Here is a 19,955-nt window from a genome sequence, read left to right as displayed (position 1 = left end):
CTGCTGTGAACAGTGAAGAGGAGGAGGATGGGGACTTACAATTTGGGGTTCCAGCTGTGCTGCAAGCCAGGATCTGTTTGCGATTCCATCCCAGTCCAGTCAGCCCTGTAGCTGAGCTTGGGTAAGCCTGATGCAGGGGAAGGAGCCTTCAGTAAAGTGTGTGAATGCATTTCTCACTACTCTGTTTAAATGTACAGATGGTGCCCAACCTCAGCATAACAGGACACATGTATCGACTTTTCATTAAGTTACTCATTCTAGAAGAGATATTGGTACAACAAAGAGGTAGAGTTGTTATTGTTCCTCACGAAAGTTAGGCAGGGGATCAGGGAGAGGGTGCAGAGAAGTTTATTTATGTACACAGGGTTGTCCCTTGAATCCTCCTGATAGATCTCAATGAAACTTTCATGGAGGCATTGTGCTGTTCTCTCCTAAAGGTTTCTAGGGATGGCAGATTTATTCTTTCCTCTGTGGAAGGATACTTTCCCACGCTGTCCACGATGATCCTGGCAGGCACCATTACAGTAAATGGGCTACAGGTAAATGGGCCCTGGGTGGATTTGAAATGTCAGCAGCAGCTGTGCTGTTTTATTCTAGCCCATAACTGGTTTTAGTACTTCCTGATATTTTCCTGATTTTAATGAATGCCTTTCTAAATGACAACATAATGACTAGATTAGCCCTTCTAATCCTTCTTAGTGACTGACATGTCTTGCCTGAGTTTCATCAAGTAGGGCTGTGATAAACTTTCCTCACACTTCAAAAGCAAAAATGAAGCATCAAAAAGTAAGGGTGTGACTGATAAATACAGCCAAGATCAGAAACAGAAAAGCAAAATATGTCCAGAGATTAGAGATAGTAAAAAAAAAATGACACTTTTTTATAAAAAAAAATATTCATTGACATTTTTTGATTTTCCAGATATGTTGTGCACCCTATAAGCAGATCAACCCCCTGCATAATAGTGTGATTTATTTTCTTTAAGAGTAGCCGAAAGCTCAAAAATGTAGACACGGGGGAAGTGGACCTGTACTGTCAGTAACTTTTTGAGAAACGAGTGGGCCTGGAGGCTCATTGTTGTTAGCTGTGTTGTGTTGGGCTCTCTCTGATATCCAGAAGCCAGAGGAAGGGAAGTGGCTTAGTGTAGCTATAAAATGTGCCCCAAACTTGCAACGACAGAAAAAGCTGCAGCTAAACTCTAAACTGAGCAATTAAAGGCTTGTCATTAAAAGGAGGGGCCAAAATAAACAACAAATCCAAGCGGAAGGAGAAATCGGAGGAACTAAACTTTGCCTTGTCTCTTCTCTTTTATATCCGAGCTCTTGGGGAACGTGCCCTGCGTGCTCCCCAGGGCAGGCAGGCGGCCGGCGGCCGGCCGTGTGTTGGCCTGAAGGAAAGGGAAGGGGTGAGGGAACCGCAGGCTCGGCCTCAGGCCGAGGGGGAAGGGAGCGGGCTGCGGTGTTCACCTGCTTAGCGGGTTGGCTTCCGCCTCTTCCCCGCAGACGAACTTTCGCCCTGGGATTTTCTCCCCTCCCGGTGGCCAGGCAGGCAGCCGCGGCAGCCGGAGCCATGGACGGCCCCGCAGCTCCGCAGGGAGGCCTCTCGGTGTCCCAGCAGGTCCGCGCGTTGTTCTACGTCCTGCAGCCCAATGAAAGCTCCTTCGCCAGCCTTGAGGAGGTGCCCGATTATGTGAATAAGGTGAGAGCCTGGCGGGGAGCTGGGCTAGGGACAGGAGATCTCGTTCTGTCTGTCGTCTCCCTGCCTGCCCCTTGCACCCCCCGGCTCTGTGCCCCTTGCACCCCCTGCCTGGCCGCCTCTCCGTGCCCTTTGCACCCCCGGGCCTGTCCCTGGCCTCACCTCCCCCATCTCTGTGCCCTGTACACCCCCATGCCTGTCCCTGTCTCTGGGCCCCTTGCACCCCCTGCCTGGCCGCCTCTCCGTGCCCTTTGCACCCCCAGGCCTCACCTCCCCCATCTCTGTGCCCTGTACACCCCCATGCCTGTCCCTGTCTCTGGGCCCCCGGCCTCTCCTTCCATGTCCCTCTCTCTGTGTTCCTTTTTCTGTGTCTGCCTCCCACACACCAGCTGTCCTTTGCAACCCTTCCCTCTTTTCTCTGCTTGTCCCTCTCTGCCCAGCTTTCACCTGCACCTCAGTATTACCCAACCTCAAGCTGTCCGAAATGAGTCTACCTCCCTTCCCCCAATGAGTTTGCCGTAAAAATCATGAGATTTTAAAATGCTGCCTTTTTATTTGCCTTCTAGTTCCTGAGCCTTTAGGGTGCACTAGCTTCCTGTTTTCAAGCTTTCTGCAACCATGGGGACTAGGAACTTTTATTGTAAACGAAAGCTGAGATTTCCATGCTATCTCTCGTACTAGCAGCTGAGGTTTTAAGAGAAACCTCAGATATTGTGAGACTGTTGATAACATCACAAGGGTTGACAATCTGCTGGATATAATGGGTGAAGAATTGAAATGGATAGCTTTAATAAAAGGGGAACAGATATTATTTTCCCTTAAGGCGCTCGAGATAGTACTGTACCCTGCTTCCCAGAATATGCAGATAGAAAACTCTGCCCTGAAGAACTTGCCACCTGACTGGGACAAAGAAGAGAGAATGTGACTATTTCCATTTAAAATAATGGTAGTTAAAATGAAGGAGAAAAAGAAGTTTTGGGAGAGTCAGCTCAGACTTTGTGCCATGCACACCCCAACTTTGGTTAACTTTCAGATGTTCTGTTCCACCCCTAGAATCAGTCAAAGACTTGCTGTACTAGATGCTAGGGATGGAATCTTTATTGTTTTATTATTGCTATCTGCAATGCAGGAGCACCCAGGAGCCTCAATTAGAATGGGGCCCCATTGTGCAAGACATTACAAATATGTAGGCCATGAATACTCTAGGAAAAAGTTTACTCATATAGCTCTACCATTAAACCCTCTTACCATAGGCCTGGGCTACACTAGCGGGGGTGGGAGTGGGGGGATTTGAACTAATAGCGTAGCTGAAGTAAAAGTATGTTAGTTTGACTTACCTGGCTGTCCTCATGGCGGCGAGTCGATTACCGCGGCTCCCCCATCGACTCCGCTTACTCCTCCTGCCGAGGTGGACTACGGGCGTCGATTAGCGGATCGATTTATCACGTCCAGACGAGATGCAATAAATTGATCCCCGAGACATCGAATGCTACCTGCCGATCCAGCAGGTAGTGTAGACCTACCCATGGACACAGTTTATGCTGGCAAAATAATCTGTACTGACAAAAGCATTTTTATGATGTTAAAACTGCAGCTAAACTAGGACTTTTGCCAGTAGTTTTTGCAAAAAATTACACCCTGCAACCAATACTGGCAAAAGTTTCTATTCTGGACATAATAATGACAAGGCCTTTCCTTAAAGAGCTTACAATGTAAAGGACAATATAACAGGTGGATGAGACAGCAAGCAATTAAGCGAATGGATTTTTGGGAGAGTGAGTGCAAAATGAAGTACTTTAATACAAGCAAGCTATATGCAAGGATTTGGAAAATTTATCAGACCAACTTAAATGTTTCTGGGGGAGGGACTCATCCAGTTGGCAGTGCCTTCCAAATCACTTGAGTATCTCCAGTGCTACTTCTGCTAGTAGAGAGGGAGAACTGCAAAACTGAGTGCTGGGTTCCTTTTAGAACATGAAGCCTAAACCTATTAGCTACCCCTACCTTTAATATCAGCCTCTGGCTATAGCGGGATTCTAAAGCAGTGCCTTGTGGAGAAGCCAGCCCATTTCTCACCAAAACTTCAGGCAAAAGAAGGGATGTTTGGATTCCATTTTGGACGCTGGCCCTCAACCATACTCAGGGATCCATTTTTCTATATCAGTTTGTAGCTAGCTGAATTTGGAAATCCCTCTTCTTAATTACCAGAAGGAAAAGGGAAAATTCGCTGTACCTTTCTTCCCTCATTTCAGAGTATCTGGGATGTTGCAATATGGAGTGGTGGTTCCTCTCTAAAGCTTCCTGTCTAATGTGAGTGTAAGAAGATGGGGTAGACTCTGCTACGCAACCCATCTTCCCAGACTCTATTTCTTATGGGGGCGGGGGGTCCTCTGATTCCACAAATGAGCAGTTCTAAAGCTTGACTCTGCTTCTGCTCATAGCTTTCACAGCAGGCAGCAGCAGTTTCACTCTACTTCTACTTTGAAAAGGTATGAGCAGCAGCAGAGACACTGAATGTCTATGCCCAGTCTCCGGAATACATAGTATTGCTAGTCTCAAGTGTTCAAAAACCATGAGTCACCCCCACCCCCCAAAAAAATCATGAAATTGGCTTGAAAAATCATGAGAGTTGTTTTGAAAAGTGGCTTTCTTTTTATTTGCGTTCTGGTTTCTGTGTCTGTTGAATGCACTCAGTTCATGTTTTCAGGCTTTTCTGCTCTACCATGAGAGCTAGAAACTTGTATTTCATTTTGAGTGAAAGCTGGGATTTTCATGTAATAAACTTACAGGAGCTGAGACTGAAAACACACCAAATACGGTGAGACTCTCTCAATAATATCACGAGAGTTTGCACGGTGAAAATAATATTGCATTGGTTTACTTTTTGGTTCATATTGAGAATATTATTTTGCATCCGGAAGGAGTAGGCACTTTTTTAAAATGACACTTTACAATCTGCAGAAATTGGTGATTTAAGTGCTCACTCAACAAAGATAGCTTCTTCCTCACTGCTGAGAGTGGGCTGTTCAGGCTACAGATTAAGGCTAAATGGAGTTTTTATCAATCCCAAACACCATCTCAAACCCAGTTAAAGTATTTCTGGTGGTGTGGTGGGCAAAAATGTGGGAGTTGGAAATGGAGGGGGAGGAAAGCCCTTCTAGGGTTTGAAACCTAGATTAGTTGGTCTCTTCAAATTGCTTTTTGACAACAAGGTTTGTGGGAGAGGAACAGCAGTTGACTTGGATTCAGACACTCAGATCCATAAATGAGAACTGTTTCACTGGCAAGCTGCTTGATTGGCAAGTGGGTAGGACAATATGAATGGTATCCCCTCTGCCTGTCTGACATAGGGCTCCCTGTTTGACAACCAGGGAACACTGTCAGATGGCTGTGTGTGACTCAATCACACAATGGGGAATAGATTCTAAAAGCAGTGGTTATAAAGGAGTTACAGTAGTGACAAGAGTGCACAAAAGTCAAATATTTTAAGCAGCATAGTTGTTGGCAGGTAAAGCAAATAGCCATGCACAACATAACCATATGTTTCCTATTCACCATTCTCCCTTCATCCTTAAAGGGCCTCAGACTGGTGTCCTTCTCTGGGTCTATGCAATTTGCTGTGCCACGCTTGCTGCTCCATAGCTCAGTCTCATGCTGTAGTATGAAGGCCCAGATCTTGCTCCCAATATTGAGGTCAATGATCTCTTACAAGGCTTGGGCCTTTAATGAGCCAGTTTTTCTCCCTACTGTCTACACACTCATTTTTTTAACTGGTCATTGAGCTTTGGTTGAAAGGACGGGAAATGTTTGATATAATTATTTTTCTAACAAAATGCTGTATTTTTAATCATATCTCAGAAAAAAATCATGTTTCCTATTTAGTATTGGAGCAGATGATGGGAGGAAAAAAAAGGCGGAATATGTTTTTTTTTGACTTACCTGGCCTGAGAACTGTCTAGGATTGTTGTATTTCAAAACAAAAACATTTATATTTATGTATTTATGGCTTATTGGTCCCAAATTATCAATATTGTATATATCTGTTTAGTTTTGTTCCAGGAAGGAGACCTTTGAGGCATTCTGTTGGCTTCAAGGCATTGGGTCTCCATTCCTTCCAGAAGGTTTCACATAATAATTTAGAGTCCAGTCCTGCAAACACTCATTGCTGGGTATAGCGCTTTAAAAACTTCATTGCAACAATTCAGGTCATAGTCGAGATCTGTATATTCCACTGCTGTGGAATTTGTCACAGAATTCATCCTTCCCTCAAACTTGGGAAGATAATATTAAAACTGGGACCAAGTGTTGTGTTGCCTTTTTGAGACTTCCCACAGCAGGAAACAATATTTCTGAGTGGTGTAAGCCACGTACATTCATCTCGGTTGGCGGTTAATTCTGTATCCTAATGAGGGAAGTGTAAAGGTCTGTCTTGTTATCTATTTGACACCAGATCCTTTGGGCAGACACACCCATCTACTGTGCTTATCCCACAATCCCTGCCTGCCTCTTGTGCCTCCCTAGTGCCGAAAGCCTCAAATGTCCCTTCCCCAGCTGTGCAAACCTCCTGTTTCCTTCCTGACAGCATCAATAGTGGAGATATACCTTTTGTACAGCAGTACAAAAATCTGCTGTGCATTGAAACCTGGAAATGTGAGGAGAATATAAAACAAATTGAATTCAATATAAACATAAATAACAGGTGCTGTGAATTAAACTCTGCCTTAACAGTAGCAAATATTGTGTTTCATTTAAATGTTTGCAGGATTAAGTCTTTTAACCTGTGCAGAAATATCTGATGGTACCAGATCTGTTTTTTTTTCATACCCTTGAACTCAAACATTGACTGCAGAAACATAAGCGAGCATAATCATAAGTTTATCTTAAAATTCAAGTTAAAATCAATGGAACTATGCCAATGTAAATTTTTAGTTCTTCAGCTTTTGGTGTCTTGAGGTCATTATTTTTTTCCCAGTGAATCATGGTACATAAAATGCCCATTCATTCACTTGTAATCTGAAGATGCTGCTGGTATGGCTGGAAAAGGATTTCGGCTGTTCAAAAGTCCCTGTAGCCAAAGTCAGCGCTATCCTCCCACCTCCGTTCATAAAGACTAAATGAGAAATCATGTCGTATATAGAAATGCCATCTAGAATGAGACCACCTGGAAAATTTGTGACAATGTATATCAAATGTTCATATGTACATGATGACATGCAATAATCAACTCAAATTGTTTATAAATGAAATCAATATATATTTATTAAACTTTTCCCAGGTATAATTAATTTTTTTTATTGTTCATATCCATTGTTGCCATGAGTGTAGTTAAGATTTTTCACACCTTAGCCCTTTATGTCCTTTAGACCAGTGCTTCTCAAAGCCGGTCTGCTGCTTGTTCAGGGAAAGCCCCTGGTGGTCCGGGCTGGTTTATTTACCTGCCGCATCTGCAGGTTCGGCCGATCGCGGCTCCCACTGATCGCGGTTCGCTGCTGCAAGCCAGTGGAGGCTGTGGGAAGCGGCATGGGCCAAGGGATATGCTGGCCGCCCTTCCTGCAGCCACCATTGGCCTGGAGCAGCGAACCGCGGCCAGTGGGAGCCGCGATCGGCTGAACCTGCAGACGCGGCAGCTAAACAAATCGGCCCGGAATGCCAGGGGCTTTGCCTGAACAAACGGCGGCCCGACCTTGAGAAGCACTGCTCTAGACACAACAATAATACAAATAATAAAGAAAAGAAAAGGCTTGGGGAGGACTATTCTAAAATGTCATTGTTTTATCTTCTAACATATGATGCTATTTTGAGTATCCTGCTTGCTATAGTGTTCAGAAATTTATGCAGAATTCAATTTGTGTTGTAACTGCTCTTTTACTCAAATCCCTTTTCAGGCGACGCCGCTTTTCGTTGTCTTGATGCTGTTGGAGTTTGTTGTCAGTTGGGTTTGGAGGCATGAGGCACCAGGGCGGATCAATGATAGCATAACTTCTCTTTCTGCAGGAGTCCTGTCTCGACTTCCAGAGTAAGTGTGATTGTTGTATTGGCTTGATTCATTCCTTATTTGGAGGAAAGGGAAGAATTACCTTATAAATATTAAAAAGTTATAGTTAACCCAAATGAATTAGTCAAGAGGTAGATGCAAAATCAATTTTTGGCAAAGCTGCATTAACAAGATGTAAATTTCTTTCTGAAATGTAACACGTAAATGTAAATTAAATGTAAAAAATTAAATGTAAATTTAATATTTAAAGGATATTAACCAAATCCAATTCCATCTTGAAATCTGTGGGGCTTCAGTTATTGAGGAATCCGTGACTTTGGTTAGGTAGACTGCTTCTTGTGTTACAATACAATGTATATTTAAATCTGTTTTCTTCTGTTAGCTCTCAGACAAGAGCAAAAAAAATACATATCTTGTTTCCAATGGTCTTTTTAAAAAGAAACTTATGTTGACGTAATAAGGATAGATGATAGATTTTTCAACATGGACCTGATCCAGTGACCATTGAAATCAATGGGAGCCTTTTGTTTAACTCCAGTCTGTTTTTCATAGGTTTTTAAGCCCAGAAAAGACCACTGTGATAGTCTAATCTGACCTCCTACATAACTCAAGCCATAGGACTTCCTTTGACTAATTCCTGCTTTAAATTCAATAGAAATGATTGAACTAGACCCTATCTTTTAGAAAAACATCCAATCTTGATTTAAAAATTCCCAGTATTGGAGAATCTACAGTATCCATATTCAAGTTGTTTCCTATGATTGATTACCCTCATTGTTAAAAATTTGCACCTTAGTTCTAGTCTGAATTTGCCTAGCTTCAACTTCCAGCCATTGCACCTTGTTATATCTTCGTCTTCTAGACTGAAACTATCTCTATTATCTAATTTCTGTTCCCTGTGTAAGTACTTGTAGACAGTGATGAGCTGCCAAAATATTAACAACAGGTTCCCTCCTCCTCACCCCACGAGGGGGTCGTGGTGCCTCCCCGGGACTCCTGCCCCATCCAACCCCTCCACATTCCTTGACACCCCCCCAGGACCCCTGCCCCATCCACCCCCCTTCCCTGTCCCCTGACTACCCTCTGCTGCCCCATCCAACCCCTCTTCTCATTCCTGATTGCCCCTCGGGACCCCTGCCCCACCCAACCACCCCTTCTCCCTGTCTCATGACCGCCCCTGGAATCCCTGCCCCTGACTGCCCCCCGCCACCCCATCCAACCCCTGCTCCTTCTTGATTGCCCCCCTAGGACCCTTGCCACCATTCAATCCCCCTATTCCCTGCCCTCTGACCGTCCCACCCCATCCACCCCCCCACGACCCCCAAACTCCCCTGCCCTCTTCCAACACCTGCTCCCTGCCTCCTTACCGAGCTGCCTGGAGCCGCTCGGCTGGGACCAGCACCCGCATTGGCGCCGTGGGGTCCGAGCGGGGCTGGGCTGGAGCTGGGACCAGCACTGGTGCCGCGGGGGCCGGGCCGGGATCGGCACTGCGGGGGTCGGGCCGGGCTGGAGCTGTGGGGCCGGGGCAGGGACCAGCACCGGCACCACGGGGCTGGGACCAGCACCACGGGGCTGAAGCTGGGAGTGCTCGGTTGGGGCCGGGACAGGATGGGGCTAGGGGCACTTGGCCCAGATCGGGCTGGGGCTGCTCGGCCAGGACCAGGAGCAGGACCGGAGCTAGCTACGGGGCCAGAACCACTGGCACTTGGCTGGGGCTGGGAGTGCTCAGCCGGGGGTGCCAGGCTGGAGGGAGTCACTAAGCCGGCCACACCTCCCGTCCCCCTGCTCCCCAGCTTACCTGCCCGCTGCTTGTTTCAGGCTTCCCACGAACATCTGATTCGCAGGAAGCAAGGGAGGGGGAGGAGAAGGGGGGCGAGCATTCACGAGAGGAGGGAGAAGTGAGCTGGGGCCTGGGCGGAGTGCCTGAGCTTTTGTTAAATAAAGCCCTTACAGAACTGGTTGTCCTGGAACAATCAGTTCTAAAAGGACTTCTAAATTTAACAACCGGTTCCTGCGAACCAGTGCGAACAGACTCCAGCTCGCCACTGCTTGTAGACTGTGTTCAAGTCACTCTTCTCTTCTCTTTGATAAACTAAATAGATTGAGTCCTTAAGTCTTTCTCTATGTGGCTTATTTTCAATTCTTTAACCACTCTCAGGTCTTCTCTGAACCCTCTGATATTTCAACATCCTTGTGGTGTAGACACCAGACCTGTATACAGTGTTTCAGTAATACCGCTAACATCAGTGTCAAGTACGGAGTTGATTTAACCTCTTCTCCTGCTTGATATTTCTCTATTTATACATCCAAGGAGAGCACTAGCCCTTTTGGCCTCAGTATCTCACTGAGTAGTTGCATTCAGCTAACTGGGGGGAAGGATAGCTCAGTGGTTTGAGCATTGGCCTACTAAACCCAGGGTTGTGAGTTCAGTCCTTGTGGGGGCCACTTAAGGATCTGGGACAAAATCAGTAGTTGATCCTGCTAGTGAACACAGGGGGCTGGACTCAATGACCTTTCAGGGTCCCTTCCAGTTCCATGAGATAGGTATATCTCCATGTATTATCCACCATGACCCTAAGTCATTTCTTCCCGCTGTAGTTTCTCCATCCTGCCAGTATGGCCTACATTCTTTGTTCCTAGATCAGGGGTTCTCAAACTTCATTGCACTGTAACTCCCTTCTGACAACAAACATTACTACATGCCCCTGTCCCTGCCTGCAGGTATATGGGATCTTGGGGAGCAATTACCACACAGGTGGGGTGCCAATTAATTTCTTTATTAAAGGAAAAAGGAAGTGGTGGGAATTTAACAATGAAATACGATGGGATGGGGTGTATAGGGTGTTTACAATAGACAGTGATGGGGGGGTTCTTTTTATTGAACAGTGTAGGGAGTTTTAACAGTGGGGTACAGTAAGTGGGGTTCAGCACAATGGGATACAGTACAGTCAATAAGCATATCAAAAAGAAATGAAAAATAAAATGGTAGCTTCTATATAAAATGGTCAACAATCTTAGATAGAATGTATTAAGTGGTTAGTGGCCTTATACACAATGTAACAGAATGGTATCAATGCAAACACAAAGTATATCAGAAAAGTGGAAGCAACCAATGGAGTGTTATAATTACAAGTAAAATGTGAATATAAGTGAACTTATGCAATGTAACGGTATAAAAGAAAAGTAATGACTTAATTTGTGAGGCTAGGATAGCAGATAATCTGTCAAGGAACAGGAGGGGGGAGGGGAGTGAATGATTAGTGGCAACTGATGAGAGGAGAGTGCGGCTGGAAGCAGCGAGAGACTCTGAAGCCCTGCAGGGTAAGGACAATGGAGCAGTGTGATGGTGATCTTCGGTAGGGGAGGGGCAGCGGAGAAGTGTAAAGAAGGGCTAGAGAGAGGTTTAAGCAACAAGCGGACACCAAAAACAAAGGGAAAAAAGCGGCAAAGGGTTTGGGAAGTTTCACAGGGGAAGAAGCAGCAAGGGGTTTGGGAAGTTCGGAGAGAATGCAGATGCGGGGGAAAACGCAGCAAAGGGTTATAACGGAGACACGGAGAAGCACACAGAGGGGGAGATTGGAGCGGGGGAAAGTTCAGGGAGAGATCGGGACAGCGGGAAGATGAATTTAAGCAGCAAAAACCTTATCTATCTTAACCAACAACTAGGCAAAACAACAAATATCACAATTCTAAGCAAAACTATAACAAGCAACTATACGGAGCAACAAAACAGTAAACTATAACAAGGCAGGTGAACTTACAAGCTCTACAATCTTAACAAACTATGACTTATTAAACTAAAAAAAACAAAACCTATGGTGCACCTTATGCTATGGGGAAGTCACAGAGGGCAGAGTGGTATGTGCCCAGGATACAGCTCCCAAGGAAGCCAAGGGATGGTGGCTGAAGCCAAGGGATACAGCTGAAAGCAGGGAGCCCCGAGGCAAAGCCCGCAGGAGCAGAGCTTAGCAGCGGCACAAACGTATTTTTAGCAGCAAAGCGCCGCGGAGTTTAAGAGAGGTTTTAAGACACAGACCAAGGTTTAGCTTGAGTCTGTGTGCTGGGGAAACAGAGCCAGCAGCTAAAATAATAAAATAAAAGTAGGGAAAGTTTCACAGAGGGATTCTTACCAGTCCCCAAGGCAGCAGAAAAAGCAGAAGCAGCAGCAACATCAGAAGAAGCAAGGAGGGCTCGGTACAGTCTCAATAATCAGGAGATCTCTCAGGTAGCAATTCGTTCTTCGTTTGGGGGGGGGGGTTAAAAAATCAGGGATATGCTCAAAAATAAAACGAGAGTGGAGAAAGGACCCCCCAAAACCCCTGGCTGATCAGACCAGGCAGCAATGCAGGAACCTTTCTGATGTTAGTTTCAAAAATGTCTGTTTTTAAAGGCAAACTCAGGCAGTTTCCCGCCAGTAATCCCGATAGGCTCCCTCTGTCACAGGGGAGGAGGCACAGGGAAAAGACTGCAGGTGAGCACAGAAACATGTCTGGGCAGAGTCCTGTGCAATAGGTGACTCAAAAGCACATGAGGCCTATGACTCATGCCCAGGATCTTAAAAACACAATAGGTCTTGCAGCTCTGGACATTGCCTGCCCTACACCGAGTCCAGGTTCAACAAGATGATAACAGGACTAACCCTTTGAACAGGGCAGTGGTCCCATTTAGCACGCAGCACAAGTGGCCATCCCTTTGAGAAGGACAATGGCTCTTGTTAAACAACTCAAGGGGCCCTCCCTTTGAGAAGGGCAGTGGCCCTGGTAAACAACTTAACAGCCAGGGAAGGGTGGCCACAGGAGGAGAACAAAAACAAAATGGAGTATGGGGACAGCTGTAAGAAACAAAATGGAATAGGGGGATAGCTGTAACAGACAGCCCCCAGGAGAGGGGACCGAAGCCTCACTGCCCCGGATGGGGGGTCAAAACCCGAGCCCCACCCCATATGTGGGTCGCAAAGCCAAAGTCAAAGGGCTTTAGTCCCAGGTGCAGGACCTGTAACCTGGCCCTGCTGCCCAGGGCTGAAGCTGAAGCCTGAGCCACACTTGGCCCCAGGCAATGGGGCTCAGACTTCAGCTTCAGGCCTGGGCCCCAGAAAATCTACCCCAGCCCTGGTAACTCCATTAAAACAGGGTCACAACCCACAGTTTGAGAACCGCTGTCCTAGATGTTCGAGTTACGTTTGGCTGTATGGAAGCACATGGGCCAAGTAATCCAGATCATTCTGTATCAGTGGCCTGTCCTCTTCATTATTTATAACTCCTCCTTTTTTGTGTCATCTGCTAACTTAATTAGTATTGAGTTTATGTTTTCTTCCCACATGTTGATAAAGATGTTAAATAGCATAGGGCCAAGAACTGATTTCTAGGTGATCCCACTAGAAACACAGCTGCTCAGTGAAGATTCCCTGTTGGCAGTTACGTTCAGTTAGACAGTTTTTAATCCCTTCGATGTGTGCCATGTTGATGTCATATTGTTTTAATTTCTTAATCAAAATGCCATGCACTACCAAGTCAAATACTTTACAGAAGTCTAAATATATTTTATCAACACTATTAGCTTTATAAACCATTTTTGTAGTTTAATTAAAAAAAAACATATCTGGTTAGTTTGACAAGATTTATGGCTATGGCTATGGATCAGGCCCCCAGAAAGTATGGACTACATGTGGTGGGTTATTTCAGTTTTCAGGAGCAATAGCCTTAGAAGTTGCCGTTTAAAGAATTAAGCAGATACACAGAAGATATCAGCTAGCTCTTTCCCAACGCTGCCTACACAAATAAGAGATGTGAACTGTCAACATCAGAAATATTCAAAAGAAGTTTTCTTAATTCATTGATAATTATTTGGTTATTTCATATTATTTTTGAAGATATCCAACCTGCCTTGTGTATCAGTTTTTATATAAACAAGAAATTCTTTCAGTAATTAATGAGCAGTGAAAATGACTGTACAACTGAGACACCTCAGTCAGATCTTATTTATCATGCTATGTTTTCAGTTGGAATTTATGTTGTTTTCTAGAGATTTATATACACCAGAGATTTACCAAATCAGATAACTGTCTTTCTGATCTGGAAAGGCCAGAGCAGATTATGATGAAGGTCAGGATGTATAAGGAAGTTAGCAGTTTTGGTACTGTGTCTCATTTTTATTTTAAGAGTACTAAAATTCACCAGATTCATCCATTGCTGCAAAAATATTTATCAAGAAAAATTGCGTTGTATGTAGATAGCTCAATTTTGCAAGGTGTTGAATGCTTTCCTCATAGTGGCACTCAACATTTTGCAAGATTTTGCTCTGTGAATGCTATGCACATATTATTTTGTAAGGATGGGAGAATTTGGTGAAGTGAATGATCACTGGGGACGCTCGGCACTTTTCAGGATCTGGCCCTGGGTGCTGGCACTGAAATGAATGAGCATACTGGTACTAACCTTCTCATCCAGCTCACTACTATTTTAATACTGGGAGCCCTTTAGCTCTTTTCACAGTTGTCTTTTCGAGCAAGAACTGTGAAAGGCTTTTAGCTTTCTGAGAGTACATTCACAAAGCAGTTACAAATCATAGAATTTAAGTGTTAATTGCCAGTTTCTAATGACGAATGCTTGGCCTAACGCTGTTTTTTATCAGTTAAAGGAGCTATGGACACTAGATAGAGTAAACAGGATAGGACTGAAAAAGAGAACATTCTTTCCCCCTCCGCCTTTTGGTGGTGTAAAAGAATTGGGATTAAAAAAAAAAAGAGAGCACAAATTTGTTGCTGAGCTTTCTCCTTCAGTCAGTCCCTTTTCAGCAAGAGAAGGGTAGGGAAATCTCACAGAAACTGCTAAAACAATATTTCAGCAGAACCCACAGAGTCAGGGGAAATCCTAGTGCAAATCATTAACAGCTGAGGGTTAGATTAACACACCATTGATTGTATCCTCTCCCAGGGACTAATTTTCATTTTCTCAACTAGCTGAAATGGTTTGCCACTTCCTTAAAAAAATCTGTGGTTGAAACTAAAATGGTGTGCTTCAGCCTATTAATCCATTAGTTAGAATGAAGCTTCAGATGTGTCATCACAAAGAAGTTTTTGGATTATGGGGAAAATGAGAAGTCATGAAAATCAAATTCAGTCTCTGAGCATAGTTTTCCATTCCACAATCTGGGTAACAGAAGTGTAGCAGACCTGAGGGAAAACAGTTTTTACTTTGTGTTTTGTACTTCATTGATAGAGAAAATGAAAAACATGCATTGCGGGTATTAGTATGCCATATACAGGCTATATATCTATATCTATATCTAGATAGATAGATAGATATGAAATTTGTGTATAAGGGAAAAATCTTATCAAACATGGGAGTGCATCTTACTTATAAGCTCCCCCAGACTGTGCTGCATGTAATAGAAATGCTTGTCATGGATACACTACTACTTCCAAATAACCTGTACACTTTTTAAAAAAAAAACAATTGTTGCCTCATACTAAGTATGATATTTGATGGAAAGTAGTTTTTTGTGGGTAAACTGGATGGACTTATTGAACTTGATTTCAGTGAGAATAGAAGATGCAAAATTTTGTCATTAACTTACAAGTTGTTGGGTAAAAAATATTTTGAGAACTTTTATTATAAATAATTATTTCCCCCAACAAACTGTTGCTAGGATGCCTGAAATGTTGCTGTTTTTTTTTAAATATATTTTCCCAAGAGAAGTCTTATTCCAGATATAAATATCTACTGAACAAGTATGTGTATTATATCTTACTGGTCCATTTCTTCTGTTAAAGCAGCAGAATATAAATCAATTCAAAATGTGTTTGGGGGATAAGTTAGGTAGGTACCTTTTCAAACTAGTTGCAGAACTCTCCATTTGCTGTACACGCGTGCGCGCGCACACACGTTTTGGTGGTCATGTCTGCAATGGAATTTTCCATTCCAATGAGAACGCTACGGTTTATCAGACTCTCTTTTTTAAACAGAGGAAATTAAAGTTATTTGAAATATTGTTGACGTCCAGAAAAAAGAGGGAAAAATGCCTTCCGGATTTTTCATACCATTATGTGTTTCATAAGATTTTTGCACCTTATTTGTGGCAGTAATATCCATGGTGTAGTAGGGCTATATTTCCTAAAGTTCTTCATATATCATAACCAATGCAATTATTTGAGTTTGTTTACCAAAATTGTGCACATTCCTTTTCTCATGTAAAATTTAAAACCTAGCAAGCATAATTTCCAGACTTCTACATGTCATTTGGGGTTTCTAGTCCAGTCTTTCAGCAGTGGCAATTATTGTCCTCTGTGTGAATAAGTGAAACTCCATGCCATAATAGTCAAAATGGAGTAGACAATTTGTGCCCTAAGAAGCTTCCATTGATTTAAAGGCGGAGAGGGTGTGTACATACATGTACACATGCAAAAGCATGTCCTGGTTTTAGAGGGTACCTTAAACAGAAATTGGTTTCTAAAACATTTGTAACTCCTAACTTATTGATCACTCCCACTAGAGGAAAATGTGCAACTGGCAGTTCCTTAATATCTTTGTTTCCATTTCTCTACTTACCAGCTTTACCTTGATTCCATACAAAAGTTATATCTGTTTAACTAAATACATATTTCTAAATTGATTTAGTTAAACTGATGTGTAGACAAGCTTAATTTGATTTAACTCTGGCTTTTACTGATCTAGTTTAAGTCAGCAAGGAGTCGACTTGAGCTAAATTGATACAAGCTAGAATTAAAAGGGCCTGCAGAAGTTTACATCAGTTTAACTAAATCAATTTAGAAATACACCCTTAGCTAAACCAGTGGAATGTTTTGCAGAGACAGTGTCTTAGAACATCAATCATTGTGAGTAACTGCATGGTTAGCCCAGTTCTGTACCCACTGAATTCGATCCCATTCTTTCCATTGACCATGGCAGTTGCTGGTTGGCCCTCGTGTTTGAAAGAAAGCCATTAGACTGGTTTGTTCACACACATGGGTGTGTAGGAACATAGATTGTGAGCTATATTTACTGAGATTTGAGATGGGTTTTTATTTGTTTAATAACCTTTACCGCTCAAAAATTCCTGCCCCTCCTCCCCAAATCCAGTTCCCAAACCAGGTTATATCACACTGAATTATATTACATGTTTTCTTGTTCTTCATTAAGATAAATTGACTCAGTTTGTGTATTCTGCAAAGATGTAATGTAATATCTATATTTTGTACCAGTGTGTCAAGTACTTAATTGTGTAAGACACAATATATTTACTAGATAATGTATTAAGCACAGTCAGTATTCCACTAGATGGAGTACAGGAGCAGCAGTTTTAAAAGAGGCCAGCCTAATTTGCTGAGTCAACATCCTGAAATTCTGGAAAATAGAAAAAATGATTCCTTAATTATTTCTAAAATCAAACAGTACAATTTTAAAATGATAGACTTCCAGAGCTGCATATAATAGTGTGAAAAAAGTGAACTGTGGCTTTTTAAGACTCAGGAGCCTGACCCAAGCTGTTGATTTAGAAAATCCACATGAATATGTAAATATTTTTTCCTCATTTCACCATATGTCATAAAATAATGATTCAATACAGTTATTTCTTTACATTTTTAAAGGGCTGTTACTCCTTCCTATGTTCTCGAAAAATTCACATGAATTTATTCTGGGCTGAATGGGACATGTCCATCCCTCGTTCTCAACTGGTATAAGTATATGATACTGGCGAATGCCATGTGCCTGATTCTGGTCTCTCCTGCAAAGCACTGGAAGCCCATTGGGTTCAGTGGGAATCACTACTTTATTTACAATAGTGAGAGATCAGAATCAGGCCCCCTGTTGAAAGAGATACTGAATGAACATTGCTATTTCTATAGGATCATATATGTATATGGAGCTCCTATATAAATACAATTATTAAGACAATTCTTGGTGGGAGATTGTAGTCTAAGAACCCATCCTGCAAATCCTAAAGCCTTTTCCAAACATACAAGTTGTGCTAGTTACACCAGTATAGTTAAAGCAGTGCAACCTCCCTAGGCCTACACAATTTTGTCAACAAAAGTCAGCTTTCGTTGACAAAACAGTGGAGATTTACACACTGAAAAGCCCCTCCTGCCTATGTAACTTCCCTGCTAGGCTGACATAATAAAACCATTTTGACAAGTGGCATAGAGATTTTTGCGATGTAGTTAAAGCAACACAGCGTCAGTGTAGATACTGCACTTGGTTATGTCACCCTGTAGGGAGCTAGGGTGGCTTCCCTCCGAATCTGAGGGTAAAGAGCTATTTTCTCAGAGTGGGCAGGGACAGGCCAAGCTTACTCCACGCCCCAGAAGGGGAGGGGTGGAACAGGAAGTACAAAGGGCGAGGCCCTTAGCTCAGTCAGGGCAGCCCCAGGGAGGGAGGCAGACACAGACTGCTCCCTCTAGACCTTACTTCCATGCCAGGGGAGGCCCTGGACCAGGAGAAACGTGACCTGGAGGAAGGACTGGGGCTATCAGGACTCGGAGGAACTGAAGGACCTGATGCAGAGGGGGAGCTGGAGCTGGAGCTGCCAGCAGCTGAGTACCCGGACGAGCTGGAGGGAACAGAGGGACTCACTCGAGCAACCGGGTAGGAAGTAGCTCAGGGACAGACCTGCACAGTGCGGTGAGTCTATTTGGTCAGCGTGTTGCGGAAGGATCCCCGCCGACCCAGTGGTGGGACCCTCGCCTCGCCACTGTCAAGGCCCTTGCCGGGGCTCCCCTGCCTGAGGGGCGCACGACGGACTCTTGCCGGGGCTCCCCTGCCTGAGGGGCGCACGACGGACTCTTGCCGGGGCTCCTCCCTCCACTAATTCCCCAGTGACAGAGGCCAGTGGGCCAACCGACACAGATCACACACCCTAATAGGCCTCCAGGAGGTGTCCCACGGTGCCCATCTTGACCGCTCTGGTCAGCAGTTTGAACTCCACTGCCTGGAAGGTACACAGGTATGCACCCCTCCCCCATTTAAAGTCCCAGGAATTTTTGAAATTCCTCTTCCTGTTTGCTTGGTGTGCACAGTGCACACAGCATCTTCCCAACTGACCATGCCAGTTTTCCGCAGCCAATGCTGCTCTCCCGCTTGGAACACACTGGAGCTATTGGATCTGCTGAGTCTGTGGGCAGAGGAGGCTGTGCAGTCACAGGTTCGTTCCAGTTATTGGAACTTTGATACTTGTAGTCTGATTACTAGTGGATGAAGGAGAAGAGGCATGAAAGGGACATGCAGTAGTGCCATGCTAAGATCAAAGAGCTGGGGCAGGCACACCAGCAAGCAAGGGAGACTGCATGCCATCTTCAGCGGTGACCCCACCTCCACTGCCAAGAGCCCTGTGGATATTCTGGGGGGACTGGAGGGCAGCGGCCAGTGGTCTCAACCCCAATGATGAAGCAGTGGATGAGGAAATGGAACTGGAAGACAACATGGGGCATGTAGCTGTATCATCCGATGGTGTGGCAAGTCAGGACCTCCTTTTCACTTCAGAGGGGTCTAACCAGTCACCGCACTCTGGCTCTGGCACATAGGATACAGGAGAGGGGAGTCCGGAAAGTGCTCATTTTGCTTTGATGCTGCATGGTGAGAGGAGATTGAGCTCTGATGTACTTTGTTATATGGTAGAGGAGGGATAATGGACAGAAAGTAACAACAGAGCCTGTCAATCTTCGCAGTGGGGCCACGGTTGAAAAGTTTGTTAATGTACACGGGGATGTCCCGGGAATTCTCCATAGAGATCTGTAGGAAACTTTCCTGTGGGTACTCAGCAATCCTCTGCCGAAGGTTCTTTGGAAGAGCTGCCTTATTTCTCACCCCCTGTAGGAAACTTTGCCATGCCACCTGGCAATTATTTCTGCAGGGATCAAAGCACCATACACGTGAGCAGCGTATGGAGCTGGTCTGAAGCCACACTCGTGCAGAAGATGCACCGTTGCATCCTGGGTTACCCTTAGGAGTGAAATACCGGGTTTGATTACCCTAGCCTGTAGAAAAGGGTACCAATATTCAGAATAGTCTCCCTAGCTGCTTGTAGTATCTGCCTTAGCAAACCACCCTTTGTCCCTTCTTGCCCATTACCCCTTGCCAGTACTGCCGCCCAAAACTGATATTTGGGTCTCACGCCAACCTGTGTGCTAGTCAAGAGACAGTGAGAAAGAGGTGTGTGTAACTGTCTCTGTTGATTGTTTCATTGTCTTCTGCAGCTGTGCCCTTGAGGACCCACTCCTCCACATCAGTGGAGTGCCTTTGTCAGATAAGGTGGTGAACCAGGAGGAGTA

The 19,955-nt window shown here is 44.4% G+C and overlaps 1 protein-coding gene across 3 annotated transcripts in view; it reads left to right on the top strand.

Annotated features, from left to right (window-relative positions):
* Nucleotides 1-1,166: 1,166 nt before the first annotated feature.
* AGMO (alkylglycerol monooxygenase) overlaps nt 1,167-19,955 on the top strand; it is a 276,395-nt gene continuing 257,606 nt past the window's right edge. The window contains exons 1-2 of one of the 3 annotated variants that reach the window (XM_050938682.1): nt 1,167-1,698; nt 7,581-7,711. In XM_050938682.1, coding sequence (XP_050794639.1) covers nt 1,570-1,698; nt 7,581-7,711 — 260 coding nt within the window. In that variant the 5' untranslated portion in view covers nt 1,167-1,569. The remainder of the gene's footprint in view (nt 1,699-7,580; nt 7,712-19,955) is intronic. The other 2 variants (XM_050938680.1, XM_050938681.1) reach the window with 2 other exon arrangements.

The sequence above is a fragment of the Gopherus flavomarginatus genome, chromosome 2 (assembly GCF_025201925.1).
Source record: "Gopherus flavomarginatus isolate rGopFla2 chromosome 2, rGopFla2.mat.asm, whole genome shotgun sequence".
NCBI lineage: Eukaryota > Metazoa > Chordata > Testudines > Testudinidae > Gopherus > Gopherus flavomarginatus.
Note: the sequence above shows the minus strand (reverse complement) of the source record. Positions and strands in the feature narration are given on the sequence as shown.